Source organism: Nomascus leucogenys, chromosome 5 (assembly GCF_006542625.1).
Source record: "Nomascus leucogenys isolate Asia chromosome 5, Asia_NLE_v1, whole genome shotgun sequence".
In the NCBI taxonomy this organism is placed as follows: Eukaryota; Metazoa; Chordata; class Mammalia; order Primates; family Hylobatidae; genus Nomascus; species Nomascus leucogenys.
The window spans coordinates 31,484,185-31,502,650 of NC_044385.1; the positions used below are offsets into that span (position 1 = coordinate 31,484,185).

Sequence of the window (18,466 nt, forward strand, 5' to 3'; positions counted from 1 at the left end):
TGTCTATGTGCCTGAACATACATACACACACACACACAGACACACACACACACACACACACACTCTTTTGGCCCTGGCACTCTGTAACAACAAATGATTAAGCATTGTAATTCTATTTCCCAGCAAATGCCATGGAAGGTAGACCCTACTTTGGTCAGTATGAGATCAGAAGAAGTTCATATCTATAAAACCGGAGATTTTAATACTATTCTGTACTTTATAAAAATACAAATAGGAGAAACCTTGTGAATACCATATAAGTCAAAGAATCAGGTTCAATAGCCCTTAGTTTTGAGATAAATGCTTACATATTTCCCAAACTGAAAAAAAGAAAAGAAAAAGGCAAAGAAAAACATCGTTTGTCTCTCTGTGGGCCTTATGTTAACTGAAAAAAATTCACATATCCCCAATTAATATCAGAATACTTCTTCTAAATTAGGGTCATCAAAATAAGGAACAAGGGGGTGAAGGTTAAAAAGGGGCTAAATAACTACAAAAAGAAATCGTATGCTGCAAGTTATCCCTTTTGCTTCTGTCCTTCTGTAGACATACAGCATCTTCAGTGACGGGCTCCTAGAGTACTCTGGTTTGAATCGTCAGTTTCTCTTCCGCCGCCTGGATCCTTTCACTCTCTACACACTGACCCTGGAGGCCTGCACCACAGCAGGCTGTGCACACTCGGCGCCCCAGCCTCTGTGGACAGATGAAGCCCCTCCAGACTCTCAGCTGGCTCCTACTGCCCACTCTGTGAAGTCCACCAGTGTTGAGCTGAGCTGGTCTGAGCCTGTTAACCCAAATGGAAAAATAATTCGCTATGAAGTGATTCGCAGATGCTTCGAGGGAAAAGCTTGGGGAAATCAGACAATCCAGGCCAATGAGAAAATTGTTTTCACAGAATATAACACTGAAAGGAATACATTTATGTATAATGACACAGGTTTGCAACCATGGACGCAGTGTGAATATAAAATCTGCACTTGGAATTCAGCTGGGCATACTTGTAGCTCTTGGAATGTGGTGAGGATGTCGCAAGCACCTCCAGAAGGTCTCTCTCCACCTGTGATATCCTATGTTTCTATGAATCCCCAAAAACTGCTGATTTCCTGGATCCCACCAGAACAGTCTAATGGTATTATCCAGTCCTATAGGCTTCAAAGGAATGAAATGCTCTATCCTTTTAGCTTTGATGCTGTGACTTTCAATTACACTGATGAAGAGCTTCTTCCTTTTTCCACCTATAGCTATGCACTCCAAGCCTGCACGAGTGGAGGCTGCTCCACCAGCAAACCCACCAGCATCACAACTCTGGAGGCTGCTCCATCAGGCGTCAGCCCTCCAGATCTTTGGGCCATCAGTGCCACTCAAATAAATGTAAGTTGGTCACCGCCCGCAGTTCAAAATGGAAAGATCACTAAATATTTAGTTAGATATGATAATAAGGAGTCCCTTGCTGGCCAGGGCCTGTGCCTCCTGGTTTCCCACCTGCAGCCTTACACTCAGTATAACTTCTCCCTTGTAGCCTGCACGAATGGAGGTTGCACAGCTAGTGTGTCAAAATCTGCGTGGACAATGGAGGCCCTGCCAGAGAACATGGACTCTCCAACATTGCAAGTCACAGGCTCAGAATCGATAGAAATCACCTGGAAACCTCCAAGAAACCCAAATGGCCAGATCAGAAGTTATGAACTCAGGAGGGATGGAACCATTGTATATACAGGCTTGGAAACACGCTATCATGATTTTACTCTCACCCCAGGTGTGGAGTATGGCTACACAGTAACTGCCAACAACAGCCAAGGGGGTATTTTGAGTCCTCTTGTCAAAGATCGAACCAGCCCCTCAGCACCCTCAGGGATGGAACCTCCAAAATTGCAGGCCAGGGGTCCTCAGGAGATCTTAGTGAACTGGGACCCTCCAGTGAGAACAAATGGTGATATCATCAACTATACCCTCTTCATCCGTGAACTATTTGAAAGAGAAACTAAAATCATACACATAAACACAACTCATAATTCTTTTGGTACACAGTCATACATAGTAAACCAGCTGAAGCCATTTCACAGGTAGGTAGCCATGTCTCGGTTTTCTGAGAGTGAGTCACTGAACTTTCTATTGCCTGAGCCCTTGGTCAGTTCTAATGAAGACTCTAAAAATAGGATGCATGGTGCCCCCAACCTCCATCCACCTAAACATGCATAGTAGACAAAGCACATCCTCATCCAAGCAAAGCCTGCTTACATAACCTCCAGAGAACAGAATTCTTGCAGGTGATGTTTTGAGAGTCAGTGTTTCAGAAAGGTTTGCAATGCATCCTGGTATCCGAAATAAGTAGGACAGAGATAAGGCTAGTCCCCCTGGGAATATGCAGGCCCCTGGACAGTTCTGACGGCCCCGATAGGGTCATCTGGCCAGACTGTGAAGAAAATGATGTATTATTTTAAGGTTAAAAAGTGCCAATCAATGAGCGCAATTACCAGCCAGAGTTAGACTAAAACAAAATTTGTTTTGTGAAGAGCCTTCTTGTCAAATCCAGCACTTCTTCCAAGAATAATAAGGCTTCTCTGACTCTACTTTCTTATGGTTTCTCAGGACAGTGCCACTTTGCTAGCTCATGTTTTCCTAGTGGTCCCATCTGGGCTCTGTGACATGCATGGAAGTGCGTTGTTCTCCACACAAAAGAATCTTGCCCATTGCTTAAATAATTGTTTGGCAGTTTTCCCCATCACATTTTAAGTAACTTACATCCCCAGAGAGAAGGGTAATAAAAGACATTTTATGCTTAAAATTTAGTAAAATGAACAGAATCACTTAAAAAAATTAAAGGCTGAAAGAGTGTTGATTTCCAACTACCACAGGTAAAATTCAGCTATTATTGTAATCTAGTGATGTGTAGATTAGATCCTCCTATAATTACCTCTGATATATAGTGCTGTTTAAATGAAACATTCATGGTCTTATGCATCTACTCATGACAATTATTTAGGATCTATTAAATATTAAACTGTAATTAAAACTTCCTCAGGTATCCTCCGCAGCTAATCCACATGCTATGTGAGTTGGCTTTTATATTACCTTACACTGATTCAGGGCATAAAAAAGACCCACTGTACCTGCAGAGCTGTATATTCTAGACTGGCTTCCTCTTTACCTGACTGTACCTCCAACTTTCAAAAATCATATTAATTTGCTCCCTTTTGAAACTCTTATTCAGAAAGTCTTCTAGAGGTGAAACAGTTTGTCCGGGCATGAAAGGAATGCTTTTTCCAGGCTGGAAAAAAAAGTTTAATTTATCTGATAAATTGCAAGGATATTTCAGAATGTGAGAGAAATCTCTTCATTATCCACTCTAACTGAATCTGTAAGCGACATTGACATAAAACAGAGTATCACTTCTATATGAAGTTGGAGTTCATGCGTGGTTTTTTGTTTTTGTTTTTAGTGGATTAATGTTCACTGAATATTGCAAATGTGTGTGTCCTCCTTTCAGCACCCCCAGCTGGTCAGTAAGAAGAAATAGCCTGGGAATGTCCTAAGTAGCAGAAGGAATCCAGCCCAAAATTTAAAAACTACCACAGATAACCCAGAAAATGAATAATCTTTATGTGGGAAATCAAAATTGACTTCACAGAATTGCTTAGAAGTCAGATCTACCATACACAGCTATGGATTTGATCACCAATAATCTGGTAGCCCGGTCATGGTGGAGATGTGCATGAGAGGAGAACCAGGGGAGGAGGAGAAGAAATTGGGAATAAAATAAGTCACAAAGGGAAAAAGGTGTAATTAAGAATGCAAAAAGGTGAAAGAGAAAGAGCAAGTAAAAGAACAGAAAGCAGTGATTCAAAGAGCAAAGAGTCCCGGGAGGTAGAAAATAGAGGAAAAGGCTAGAACTAAAAGGAATAAAGGTAGAAAGAAGATAGCTGGGTGTCTGAGGGAAAATTGAAGGTGTCATGAAATCAATGGTGGTTGTGAATAGAGAAAAAAGTGCTCATTTACAGCCATAGGCACCAAATACTAACAAAAATTCATTTTGTTGGAAAGGAGAAGTCCCTGCTATGTAAATAGACCTTTTCAAGTAGCAGAGACCAGCTATGAGGCAAAACATAATTGATTAGTTGAATTTAACTGGGTGGTGATAAGGTGTCTTCATGATTGATAATCTGGTGTGTAGTTGGGTTAACTTTGGCCCCACAAGGTCTTTGTGTCATGTAAGGGAGCCTGTTTTAAGATGTCAGGTATCAGGTGAGGGGATTTATTACCACTGAGACCTTAATTCCATGATGTTCCTTCATGACCTGGAAACATTCCTGGGGGATCATTTAGCTCTAGCTGCAAAGGTAGGAGGAGTCCAGGACTGCTGAGAACTGCTTCGTACTTTCTAAGGTCTGCATTCTTCATTGCTGTGTTAAGTAATTCTGAAGAGTACCAGAATTTTCATGCCAGAAAGAATCTTGAGAGTTATTTATTCCATACATCCCTGTTTAGGGGAAGAATTATACTCACCCCTTTCGAACAGTTAAGGAACTTTAGTTTAGAAAGCCAGGGGGATTTTGATTGTTCAAAAATTTCCATGGAAATATAATTTTTTTTTTGAGACGGAGTCTTGCTCTGTCACCCAGGCTGGAGTGCAGTGGCACAATCTCGGCTCACTGCAAGCTCTGCCTGCCGGGTTTAAGCCATTCTCAACTTTGTTATTCTTAAGAGTTAGCTATGAATAAGAATACATGTAAGCTTGTCTTTTTTTTTAAGGCCTGGTGTTTTAAAGATTCTTCCCATGAAAATCTATTTTGCTGAAAATCACTAATTTCTGCCTTATGTCCTGAAGGTATGAAATACGAATTCAAGCGTGCACCACCCTGGGATGTGCATCAAGTGACTGGACATTCATACAGACCCCTGAGATTGCACCTCTGATGCAACCCCCTCCACATCTGGAGGTACAAATGGCTCCAGGAGGATTCCAGCCAACTGTTTCCCTTTTGTGGACAGGACCGCTACAGCCAAATGGAAAAGTTTTGTATTACGAATTATACAGAAGACAAATAGCAACTCAGCCTGGAAAATCCAATCCAGTCCTAATCTATAATGGAAGCTCAACCTCTTTTATAGATTCCGAACTATTGCCTTTCACACAGTATGAGTATCAGGTAAGAAATGTGTATTATAAACAATTCGAGCTGATTGTTTGCACCCATCAGCACCTGCCTGTAAAAATGGTGCGCAATTTGAAAAGGCACTTAAAGAAATGTGGGACTTAAGGAGAATAATAATACTCCTTAAAAATGTTTAAGTGGTAAATGAGGAAAAACCATGTTCATTGCCTTTTTCATTTTCTCGGTTTTTGAGCCATGTTATATACGTTGCTTGTCTTAAGTAGATTCCAGGTGAATTTGCATTTCTTATTGGTAAAGTGGTTGCTGCCATTAAGATTCCCTCTGTCAGTGTTGCCTTGGTAGGAGATACTCCTTATTAAAAGATCACTTTGAAAATAACTCATTACTTGTACCAAAATAAAATCAAATAGCAAACATCTCTAGCCTTGGTGCTCAAGAAAGATACAGAATGTTAAAAAAAAGTCTAGAGGAATGCAACTAACCTGCGCATGGAGATGAGTTAAGTTTTCTCTGAGGATGGCCTAAAAAAATAAGACTGTGCATTCTTAAAAAGCCAAGAATTAAGAATATTCAGAAAGTATGGTGAATTCTATGGAGGACTTCTGTTAGGTTTGTTTTGTTTTGCCATCAGAGTCCATTTGCATTCTTCTTGTGATAACAACCTCATTTCCTGTGGAAGAATGTGCTTCCCCCACCCTTTGCTCAGGCGTGGTGGGAGTGTCAATCAATGTGTCAAGCTGTCTCCTAGCCAAGTGGGGGACACACGAGCCGCTCAGCCCCTCAGATTTGCCTGGGGCTTGATCTCCAGCAGAGTGACTCAGAATTTTAAAAGGTGGAGGTGAGAAGTCCTGATAAAATATCCCTAACCTCAATCTAAAAGTTTTTCTTTTCCTTGCTATTTTCAAGCATGGTTCTTCAACCGTTCTTTCAATTCCATATACCCACAGTAAATTCTCATTTGCTTAAGTCAGAATCAGTGCCTCTTGCTTGCAGTCAAAGAAAGCTTACTGACTGATGTGAGCACTTAAGTGCCGGGAACAATGCCAACAGAAATTTTCTAAAAGAGGAAACTGAGCCTTAAAAAGCTTATTATAACATGAAATAATAAAAATAATAAGTCACCAAAAAAATAGTGACCAAATCAATGAGTACAGTGAATACAGGGCACATTTTAAGCATGAAAAGAATATTTTAGGACAATAATGTATGGGACAAATTACCGAATTAATAAGATTTGAAAATATAAATAAATTCTCGAATGGTTTGGAAAAATACACAGATATAAATCCATAATCCCTTGTTTGCAATTCCAAGTCTAAAAATCTCTTAAAAGTATTTTCTTGCTTTGCCCCAAGTCATTTGGCAACAAATTCCAATCTAAACAGACTTGAGACTATTTACGGTATTTATTTATCCCATTTAATATGAATATTTATATGTTTTGCTACAAAATATTGCTTTATTATAAGATAGCTAATCAGATCATGGTATGGATATTACAAAATATACAGTATATACATTTTATCCTATTTCAATATCTAAAAACAAAATTATTTTAAAACACATCAGGCCCCCAAGAGTTTAGGATAAGAACTGTAATACATACTGATGCCACCATCAGAAACGTAACACTGTTAGAAACAGCTAGAACCTATATGCCTGCCCTTTTGTTCTTTCCTCATTACCTTTATTGAGAAGTGTCACATTATCAAAGCTATCAATTATCTAGTCTCCCTTACAAATAAAAATGGTACCTTCGTGAGAGAGCTGGATGAAATCAGCATAAAATCTTCAGCCGCTAATTAAACTCAACTTAATGACCCATATATAAGAAACACAAACTTTCTATGGTATTGTGTTGTGTCGTTGGGTTAAATTCTGGTCACATGACCTGTAGAAGTCTCATTCCAGTTTTTGTTTGTTTGTTTGTTCGAGACAGAGTCTCGCTCTGTCACCCAGGCTGGAGTGCAGTGGCGAGATCTCAACTCACTGCAACCTCTGCCTGCCAGGTTCAAAGGATTCTCCTGCCTCAGCCTCCAGTGTAGCTGAGATTACAGGCATGCACCACCACACCAGGCTAATTTTTTTTTGTATTTTTAGTAGAGACGGGGTTTTGCCATATTGGCCAGGCTGATGTTGAACCCCTGACCTCAAGTGATCAGCCTGCCAGGCATGAGCCACTGTGCCAGGCCCCATCCCAGTTTTCTATGGAATGGAAAGCTCCAAGCATGTGTCTTGTCTCTAGTCAGATTTTTCATCAGGCACTAAGGATGACCAAGAACCAAGGGACCCACATTTCAGGGGAGAGGCAAGTTAAGAACCTTAGGCTGTGTGGTTTCTTTTGCAACTGTTACTATCGGCTCTGTGTTACACTCCTCCTCCATACTCATCTCACTCAAATGAAAGTATTTAATTTGGGTTTTGATCTCCAACTTTTATTTATTAGCTAATCCCATGTAGTTACAACATAAGGATAGAAAACAAAGAAAATCAAAATTTAGCTTAGCCCAAAGGCCCAGTTCTTATGGAAAATAATATTTTGAAAAGCATAGATTAAATGCTGAAATAAATCATCAGAAAGTATTAGTTTCATTTAGCCTGTGTAAACATTGAGTCTATGTGGACACTGAGTGATCCTACAGAAGTCATTTAGGAAGTTATATACTAAAACAATTTATTTTTCTTTAACAAAAGAGCATTTTGTATTTGTGATGAATATGCATTGCTCTCAAATCCACTTGAGGGTTACTTCATCTGCAAGTTGCCTTTGAAAACACCTTCATTGTCCTATATACATCTGCTCACCCAACAACTGACAGTGATTTGACCCTTCTGCAGAGGAGTGTGTTTTTGAGGTAATTGTAGATTGTAGGGAATAAAAGCAAAGACCTGAGAAACTTCCTAGCAGTGTGGAAGGATTAATCAGAAGATTGTGAGGATGTATAGTTGGGGAGGTTGCCACCCACATGGTGTGCCCTGCAAGTGTCAGATGGGGCTCCCCACCACCTTCCTACACTACATTACATCATTGTACTCATTTCTGGTTTTGAGTTAAATCATTGAAGGCAGTTGTTAAAATTTAGCTATGTGAAAAGAACAAAACAGTTTTCACTAGTCTAAATCAACTCATTCCATCAGTTGGCCAGTGATAGAAGAGGGTATCACATGGATAAGTTCTTTTGTTTTTCCTTCTTCTTTTTTTTTTCCTTCTTCTTTTTTTGAGACATAGTCTCGTTCTGTCGCCCAGGCTGGAGTGCAATGGCACAATCTAGGCTCACTGCAACCTCCGCCTCTCGGGTTTAAGCAATTCTCTGCCTCAGCCTCCTGGTAGCTGGGATTACAGGTGCCTGCCACCATGCCTGGCTAATTCTTTTTTGTATTTTTAGTAGAGATGGGATTCCACCATCTTGGCCAGGCTAGTCTTGAACTCCTAACTTCGTGATCCACCCACCTCGGCCTTCAAAAGTGATGGATGAGTTCTAATGGGCAGGAGGGTCAGGAAATATCTGGAGAAATGGATACTTACAGAGAGGGAGGAGCTACTCACTGCAGAAAACCAAAGAGGAAAATTAAATGAGCAGCAAATGTCACTCACCTCACCACAATTCATATAACCAGCTTGGTAACTAGCTCCTTTGAAGGTGAGCAAAATCCATGTGATATCACAAGCACCTTCTAAGTGTTCACTAATACTTCAATATGGAATGCCCTAAAGGTAGCATCCCTACTGTTTATAGTACAAGTGGAGGACCTAAGAGCTTGTTCAAAGGGCAGACTCCTGGGTGGAAAGGGAAGGGACCCCAGCAACCAGTATTTTTTTTTTTGAGACAGCGTCTCGCTCTGTGGCCACTCTGGAGTGCAATGGTGTGATCTCAGCTCACTGCAACCTCTGACTCCCTGGTTCACGCAATTCTCCTGCCTCACCCTCCCAAGTAGCTGGGATTACAGGCATGCACCACCACGCCCAGCTAGTTTTTTGTATTTTTAGTAGAGACAGAGTTTCACCATGTTGGCCAAGATGGTCTCAATCTCCTGACCTCATGATCCACCCACCTCAGCCTCCCAAAGTGCTGGGATTACAGGCATGAGCCACCGCGCCCGGCCTAGCAACCTGTATTTTTAACAAGCAGCCTGGATGGTCCACAACCCACTTTTTTTGAAAATACTGCCTCAGAGAGTGAGACATTGCTGCTATGCTACTTAAGCCTTATTTTCAAGCAGTGATTTTCTGAATCAGTGGTTCTCAGCTTTGCGCATTAGAATCACCTGGGGAAATTTCACAACATTCTGGGTGACGATACCCAGTCCTCATTCCCTTGTAGTTCTGATTCTGGGATGGGTTCGGGAATCCATGCGATTCAAAAGGTTCCCAGGTGATTCTCATGTGCAGCCAGGGTTGAGAATCACTAGCTTAAACTGTCATAAACAGATAGCCCAAATAAGTGAAGCCGGCTCCCCACAAATGCCTAATTTACATGACGATCATTGATGATAGCCTACTGACATTGGTCTATCCTGGCTTTCCTAAAGAAGGGTTCTATTGTTTTGATGTGAAACTAGAAAGGAGAACAGAATATATTATCTATGAAGTCCATCTCTCAGCTTCTCAAATAATTTATTTTAATCTTCCTCATGGATTTTATTTGGATTTTGTTATTGTTGTTTTATTTTCTTTTATTTCTTACTTGGGAGGTCCGGTCTTTGGTGGTAAGAGTAAAGTTCACCATCATTTAAAACAGGAGATTTTCTAGTTTGAGTCATTTCAGCATAGCTTCCAGAATTCTGGGATTCTGAAGGATAACTTTCATGCACGTCTGTGTGAAGAGACCACCAAACAGGCTTTGTGTGAGTAACATGGCTGTTTATTTCACCTGGGTGCAGGTGGGCTGAGTCCGAAAAGAGAGTCAGCACAGGGTGGTGGATTGTCATTAGTTCTTATAGGTTTTGGGATAGGCGGTGAAGTTAAGAACAATGTTTTGTGGTCAGGGGTGGATCTCACAAAGTACATTCTCAAGGATGGGGAGAATTACAAAAAACTTTCTTAAGGGTGGGGAAGATTACAAAGTACAGTGATCAGTTCAGGTGGGGCAGAAACAAATCACAATGGTGGAATGTCATCAGTTAAGGCTATTTTTACTTCTTTTGTGGACCTTCAGTTACTTCAGGCCATCTGGATGTGTACGTGCAAGTCATAGGGGATGTGATGTCTTGGCTTGGGCTCAGAGACCTGACATTCCTGCTTTCTTATATTTATAAGAAAAATAAAACAAAATAGTGTTGAAGTGTTGGGGCGGTGAAAATTTTTTGGGGGGTGGTATGGAGAGAGAGAATGGGCAATGTTTCTCAGGGCTGCTTCAAGCAGGATTAGGGGCAGCGTGGGAACATAGACTGAGAGATTAATCTGAAGGAAGATTTTGTGGTAAGGGGTGATATTGTGGGGTTATTAGAAGAAACATTTGTCATGTAGAATTATTGGTGACGGCCTGGATAAGGTTTTGTATGAATTGAAAAACTAAATGGAATAAGAGGAGAAAAACAGGTATAAAAGGTCTAAGAATTGGGAGGACCTAGGACATCTGATTAGAGAATGCCTAAGGAGATTCAGCATAGTCCTGCCAGCAAAGATTATTTATTTACTTCAAGAGTTAAGAGTGGCAGTTTGGGGATAGCACGAGGAGATACCAGTTGTGATGGCTTGGAGAAACAGTGTAAACTGGCAGTGTAAACAAGAGCAGGGCATGTATGAGTAGTTGAGAATGGAGAATAGGAGTATGACTAGACAGAAGATAGTAGGGATGACAAGTTTTTTTGGGGCAAAGCCTAAGTTGGTCTGATGTCTGGAATGAGACTGGGGCCTAATAAAAAAGAGCTCAACTGGGCTGTACCTTGTAGCATTCTGAGGACAGGCCTGAATTCTGAGAAGCGAAAATGGTAAAAGTATTGTCCAGTCCTTTTTAAGTTGGTGGCAGAGCTTGGTGAGGTCTGAGCTTGGCTGAGCTTGGTAAAGGTCTTTTTAAAAGACCTTTAGTCCGTTCTACTTTTCTTGAAGACGGAGTACCATAAGGGATATAAAGGTTTCACTGAATACTAAGAGCCTGAAAAACTGTTTGGCTGATTTGACTAATAAAGGCTGGTCTGTTATCAGACTATATAGAGGTGAGAAGGCTAAACTGAGGAATTACGTCTGACAGAAGGGAAGAAATGACTGCGGTGGCCTTCTCAGACCCTGTAGGAAAGGCCTCTACTTATCTAGTGAAAGTGTCTACTTAGACTAAGAGGTATTTTAGTTATCTGACTCAGGGCATGTTGAGTAAAGCTAATTTGCCATTCCTGGGTGGGGGCAAATCTTCAAGCTTGATGTGTAGGGAAGGGAGGGGACCTGAATAATCCCTGAGGAGTAGTAGAATAGCAGATGGAACACTGAGAAGTTATTTCCTTGAGGATAGATTTCCACGATGGAAAGGAAATGAGAGGTTCTAAGAGGCGGGCTAGTGGCTTGTACTATAGCACAGCCTGCCTTTGCTGGTGTGTGGCGATTAGGCCTGGTGGAACTGCCATCAAGAAATCAAGCGTGATCAGGGTGAGGAACAGGAAAGAAGGAAATATGGGGAAATGGGGATGAATGTCAGGTGGATCAGAGAGATACAGTCATGAGGGTCAGGTGTGGTATCAGGAATAATGTAGGAGGCCAGATCGAAGTCCGGGCCAGGAACAATGGTAATTGTGGGACTTAACAAAGAGTGAGTACAGCTGAAGGAGCCAGGGAGCAGAAAGTATATGCGTCAGGTATGAGGAAGAAAATAGATTTTGGAAGTTATGAGAAATGTAGAGAGTGAGTTGAGCATAGTTTGTGATTTTAAGGGCCTCTAAAAGTATTAAAGCAGTGGCAGCCGCTGCACACAGACATGAGGGCTAGGCTAAAACAGTAAGGTCAAGTTGTTTGGACAGAAAAGCTACAGGGTGCGGTCCTGGCTCTTGTGTAAGAATCCTGACCGCACTAACCATGCCTAGGAAGGAAAGTTGTTGTTTTGTGAGGGATTGAGGTTTGGGAGATTAATCAGACACGATCAGCAGGGAGAGCACGTGTGTTTCTATGAGAATTATGCCGAGATAGGTAACAGATGAGGATGAAATTTGGGCTTGACTGAAGTAATGGGGGCTGTCTGTGAAGCCTCGTGGCAGTACAGCCCAGGTAATTTGCTGAGCCTAATGGGTGTCAGAGTCAGTCTAAGTGAAAGCAAAGAGAGGCTGGGAGGAAGGGTGCAAAGGAATAGTAAAGAAAGCATGTTTGAGATCCAGAACAGAATAATGGGTTGTAGAGGGAGGTATTGAGGATAGGAGAGTATACGGGTTTGGCACCACGGGGTGGATAGGCAAAACAATTTGGTTGATAAGGCGCAGATTCTGAACTAACTTGTAAGCCTTGTCTGGTTTTAGGACAGGTAAAATGGGGGAATGGTAAGGAGAGTTTACAGGCTTTAAAGGTCATGCTATAGCAGGCTAGTGATAACAGGCTTTAAACCTTTTAAAGCATGCTGTGGGATGGGATATTGGCCTTGAGCCGGGTAAGGGTGATTAGGTTTTAATGGGATGGTAATGGGCATGTGATCCGTTGCCAGGGAAGGAGTAGAGATGTCCCATACTTGTGGGTTAAGGTGGGAGGATACGAGAGGAAGACGCGAAGGAGGCTTTGGGTTGGGGAGAAGGGCAGCAATGAGATGTGGCTGTAGTCCAGGAATAGTCAGGGAAGCAGATAATTTAGTTAAAGTGTCTCAGCCTAATAAGGGAACTGGGCAGATGGGGATAACTAAAAAGGAGTGCTTAAAAGAGTATTGTCTAAGTTGGCACCAGAGTTGGGGAGTTTTAAGAGGTTTAGAAGCCTGGCCATCAATACCCATAACAGTTACAGAGGCAAGGGAAACAGGCCCTTGAAAAGAAGGTAATGTGGAGTGGGTAGCCTCCATATTGATTAAGAAGGGGATGGGCTTACCTTCCACTGTGAGAGTTACCCGAAGCTCGGTGTCCGTGATGGTTTAGGGGGCTTCCGAGGCGATTGGGCAGTGTCAGTCTTCAGCCGCTAAGCTGAGAAGATCTGGGAAGGAGTCCGTCAGACAGCCTTGGGCCAGAGTTCCAGGGGCTCTGGGAGTGGCTGCCAGGTGAGTCGAACAGCCCAATTTCCAGTGGGGTCCCGCACAGATGGGACACAGCTTAGGAGTAATCCTGGGCTGCAGGCATTCCTTGGCCCAGTGGCCAGATTTCTGGCACGTGTAGCAAGCTCCTGGGGGAGGAGGTTCTGGAGGAACACCTGGCTGCTGCGGTTCAGGTGTTTGGAAGTTCTTGTGTGCTGGAGATGTGGCTGGGGTTTGTCTCACAGTGGAGATAAGGAATTGCAACTTTTTTCTATTCTTGTACACCGTGAAGGTGAGGTTAACTAAATCCTGTTGTGGGGCTTGAGGGCCAGATTCTAATTTTTGGAGTTTTATTTGATGTCAGGAGCAGATTGGGTAATAAAATGTATATTGAGAATAAGACAGCCTTTTGACCTTTTAGGGTCTACAGCTGTAAAGCGTCTCAGGATTGCTGCCAAACAAGCCATGAACCGGGCTGGATTTTTGTATTTGATGAAAAAGAGCCTAAATGCTATCTGATTTGGGATAAAGGAAAAGGAGCATTAACCTTGAGTGTGCCTTTAGCTCCAGCCACCTTTTTAAAAATAAATTGCTGGGCAGGTGGGGGAGGGCTAGTCATGGAACAAACTGTAAGCCAGACCAGGTGTGAGGAGGGGAGGTGATAAAAGGATTATAGGGTGGAGGAGCGGAGGCTGAGGAAGAATTGGGACCTCCCCTGGCGAGGAGGGGAGAGGTCAGATGGGTCTGTAGAAAAGGAAGATTAGAAAGACTCAGCGACGCTTGGGGTTGGGACTGAGGGGACAGGCAGGAGGGAAAGAAGGAAGATTTGGGACAAGTTGCATTGGCAGAGAGACTAGGAAGGCACTGATGTGTAAAAGAATGCCTGGACGTCAGGCACCTCAGACCATTTTCCCATTTTACAACAAGGATTATTTAGATCTTATAGGATGGGAAAATTGAAAGTGCCATTTTCCTGCTATTTGGAACTATTGTCAAGTTTGTATTAGGGTCAAGTGGCATTGCAGAAGAAAATAAGATGCTTAGATTTTAGGTCAGGTAAGGGTTGAAGAGGTTTTATTAAGAACACAGGCTAAGGGAGAAGAAGGAGGAATGGAAGGTGGAAGCTTGCCCATAATGAAGGGGCCAACCCCAGAGAAAAGAGTAGAGACACAGAGAAGGGGTGGGGGGTTCTTGCCCTCCAGAAAAGCAGAGAAGGGGTTGGGGCACGGAAATAAGGGATTGGGGCACAGAGATAAGAGGTCAGGGTGCAGAAATAAGGGATTGGGGCACAGAGATAAGAGGTCAGGGTGCAGAAATAAGGGATTGGGGCACAGAGATAAGAGGTCGGGGTGTGGAAATAAGGGATTGGGGGTTCTTGCCCCCTAGAAAAGCGGGACTTGCCGCTAAGGGTGAAGGAGAAGGGGTTGAGGGATACTTGCCCCTCCCCCAGAAAAGCAGAGAAGGGGTAGAGACACGGAGAGAAGGGGTTGGGATACTTGCCCCTCTCCCAGAAAAGCGGGACTTGCCGCTAAGGGTGAACGACCAAGGCAGGCGTCCCTGCGTGGTCTGACACCTTTGAAACGTGGGTGAATAATCAGAGAGGCGTCCCTGCAATGATTAAACACCAAGGGAAGGCTGCCTTCCCAGTCCGTGACCGGTGCCAGAGTTTTGGGTGCACGGATAAAACGTGTCTCCTTTGTCTCTACCAGAAAATGAAAGGAATTGAAATTAAGAGAAGGGAGAGATTTAAGTGTGGCGCCAAGATTGAAAGGAGAAAGAGGTTGAGGGATAGTGAGGGAAGTTGGAGAAGAGAGTAAAAAGAGGCCGCTTACCGGATTTGAAATTGGTGAGATGTTTCTTGGGCTGGTCGGTCTGAGGACCTGAGGTCGTAGGTGGATCTTTCTCATGGAGCAAAGAGCAGGAGGACAGGAGATTGATCTCCCAAGGGAGGTCCCCCGATCCAAGTCACAGCACCAAATTTCATGCGCGTCTGTGTGAAGAGACCACCAAACAGGCTTTGTGTGAGCAACACGGCTGTTTATTTCACCTGGGTGCAGGTGGGCTGAGTCCGAAAAGAGAGTCAGCAAAGGGTGATGGATTATCATTAGTTCTTACAGGTTTTGGGATAGGCGGTGAAGTTAAGAGCAATGTTTTGCGGTCAGGGGTGGATCTCACAAAGTACATTCTCAAGGGTGGGGAGAATTACAAAGAACTTTCTTAAGGGTGGGGGAGATTACAAAGTACAGTGATCAGTTCGGGTGGGGCAGAAACAAATCACAATGGTGGAATGTCATCAGTTAAGGCTATTTTTACTTCTTTTGTGGATCTTCAGTTACTTCAGGCCATCTGGATGTATACATGCAAGTCATAGGGGATGCGATGGCTTGGCTTGGGCTCAGAGGCCTGACAATAACACTCTGCAGGATTAGCTTTAATAAAGCCAGTTAGATCTAAAATATGAATCAAAAAATTAGGAAGATTATTTTTTCTTGTTTTCCACAAGAATGGGTTGGTGGCTTTACAGAGTGCAGTGCAGGGTCCTATTAGAAAGCAAACATTCTCTGTGAATTTTGAATGCAACTTAGTTTACCAAAATCTAATTCTCAAACAACCCTGTGAATGTATGTTCCATGCATAAATGAGATGCATCTGTACTAAATAAAATTCTTCCATTGCACAGACCTCTTCCTTAAAAAGAGATCACAGTCTTGCTTGTGCTACAGAATATTTACAAATCCAAGAAGATTTTTTTAAAGACAATAATCATTTCTATCTTCAACTCTTTCAAAATTGGACTATTCTAATACATGCAGTGTGAACCTCCAAATTCTATGTGGAGCAGTTCTTAACTGTTTAGCAGCAAATTAAGACAATATTTTTCCCACAGGCTTTGAGAGGGACCTGGGTGTGAGTCTACTCCGTTAAGACATTTTGGTTTTTACCTTTGGGGAGTGAGCCGAGGCTAATGAATAGCTCTCAGTAATTGTGCATTCATATTCATACTCTTGCTTAAGGCAATGACTCACCGCGGATTTGATAGGGCCTGCCACCACCCCCCCTTTCACTGAATCATGCTGTCAGTGACTTAATTAGTTTTCCTGAAACTTCCTCACTTTGACAGATTTTTGCAATAAGTGCCCACGCACACTCAGGGTCTCTGAAGGCTTCTGGTGCCTCATGACTGGGTGACTGAGAAGCAGCAGGTCAGCCTTAGAGGAAACTGTGTGACTCATGGCATGGGGTCTGAACTTAGGGCTAGTGCTGCAGGAGCCCAAGCAGAATGACAGTCTGCTGCTTTCTAACAGACCAACACTGCCCCCAAACAAGAGGATGGAAAGAAGGGCTGTGGAGGAGACACAGAAGGGGATCCTCACTGTTGCTGCCAGTGGCAGCTGCCTGAAGACTGCCAGAGGTACTGTGGAGGCCTTCCCCTCACCAGCCCCCACCATAGGCTACCCAATGGTTGGCAATGAGTTAGAAGTGGGAGGGAGAAAGGCCAACATCTTCTACTCCTTCTCTCACTACTTCTGGATCTTTGAGCGCATAACCTCTTTGGGCCTTTCCTCATAATATAAGTTAGGCCTGCTATGATGGAATATCATAGACAGGGTGGCTTTAAATAACAAATATTTATTTCCCACAGTTCTAGAGGCGGAGAAGTACAAGGTCAAGGCACCTGCAGATTCAGTGTCTGGTGAGGGCCACCTTCTGGCTTGCAGATAATGGTCTTCTCCTTATATCCACATATACCAGGTAGAAGAACACTAGTCCCGTTCATGAGGGCTCTACCCTATGCAACCTAATAACCTCCCAAAGGCCTCCATACCATCATATTCAAGATTAGCCTTCAACATATGTATCTGAAGGGGACAAAAACAGTCAGTTCATAGCACTCATCTATAAAAGGAAGCACCCTCTAGCTCTGTATTCTATGGGCAGAGTAGTGGTAAGCTACAGGCATATAATTTTTAGAAATTCTAGTCAAACTTTATCTTCTCTTGTTTGGTTTTTGTAATCTACAGTTTGTAAAACCTGACAAAATAAATTCTGACCCAAAGCAACAGAATTTTCTAATGATATTTAGCTTTAAGTTGTGTTGATGCAAGTGAATGTATGAAATCAGCTTCAGATAATAAGTGGATATATGGTTATTCATCACCAAGATGGACATATGGAAATATCATTAGTTGTGTCTCTCATTGAAACCTAACATATTTATTCACTAATATATTTTTAAAAGAATAGCTATTCTATAACATATGAATGTAAATAAATAATAAACTTATTTAGTTAGCTACAAACAAGTCTCATTTATGTTCCTGAGAAAACCCACACTATCAAAAAGTTATCATGACTATTTCACTACAAGTAACAGAAAGCCAACATAAACTGAGTTAAACAGAAGGGAATTGTTTCTGCTCTCACATCTGGGAAGGGCATTGAAGGAATCTCTTGAAACCAAAGAAAAGATATAAACACCAGGCCCTGGAAACCTGGGATGCAGGACTCGGATGCTGTAGGATTCATTCATTCTCTCCCTCCTTGCCCCATCTCAGCCTTTCTCTATTTGGCTTCATTCTGCACACTCTCACCAGGCATCTGAGGAAATCACCACTAACACTCCCAGATTCAAGCCCTTCCTGTGCATCAGTTTTCTTATCTTTAAAATGTGAATAGATATAGCACTGGACTCATAGGCTTGCTCTGAGGTTAAATGAGTTAATATGTGAATGTGCTTGGAACAGTGCCTCATATATAGAAACCACTTCACCCACATAACAGTAATGATTATTATTATTACCCATCCACCTTAGAGTGGAAGGAGGACTATAAGTCAACCAAGTGCAGGACTCTGACTGATCCTATTGCACTATCTGCCTTCCTGTGAACCAAGAGAACAGAGGACTATGATTGAGCAGGTGTGGTCGCAGGGCCCACCTCCTACAGGCAGGGCTGCATGAGGTATGTGGGAAATGCTGCCAGCCAGAAGCAAGAACTGCGCTAATACACTACACACACCAACCACGCGAACAAATACTCCACACCTGTGAGATATTGACAATCCTTGCGCTCTTTCACATTGGATGCTCATACCCTTCCTGTTTTCCAAATGAAGAAGCTGAGTGAAGATCACATAGTTTGTGCAAGAAAGATACTTAATTTCTGATAACTTCACTTTTCTCATTTAAAAAAATGGGTGTGTTATGAGAACTAAGAAATCTG

The 18,466-nt window shown here is 42.5% G+C and overlaps 1 protein-coding gene across 1 annotated transcript in view; it reads left to right on the top strand.

Moving 5' to 3' along the window:
* The window catches only part of USH2A (usherin), a 795,293-nt gene that overhangs the window by 733,632 nt on the left and 43,195 nt on the right, over positions 1-18,466 (top strand). Inside the window, exons 63-64 of the mRNA XM_012506628.2 lie at positions 547-2,063; positions 4,826-5,147. Coding sequence (XP_012362082.2) covers positions 547-2,063; positions 4,826-5,147 — 1,839 coding nt within the window. The remainder of the gene's footprint in view (positions 1-546; positions 2,064-4,825; positions 5,148-18,466) is intronic.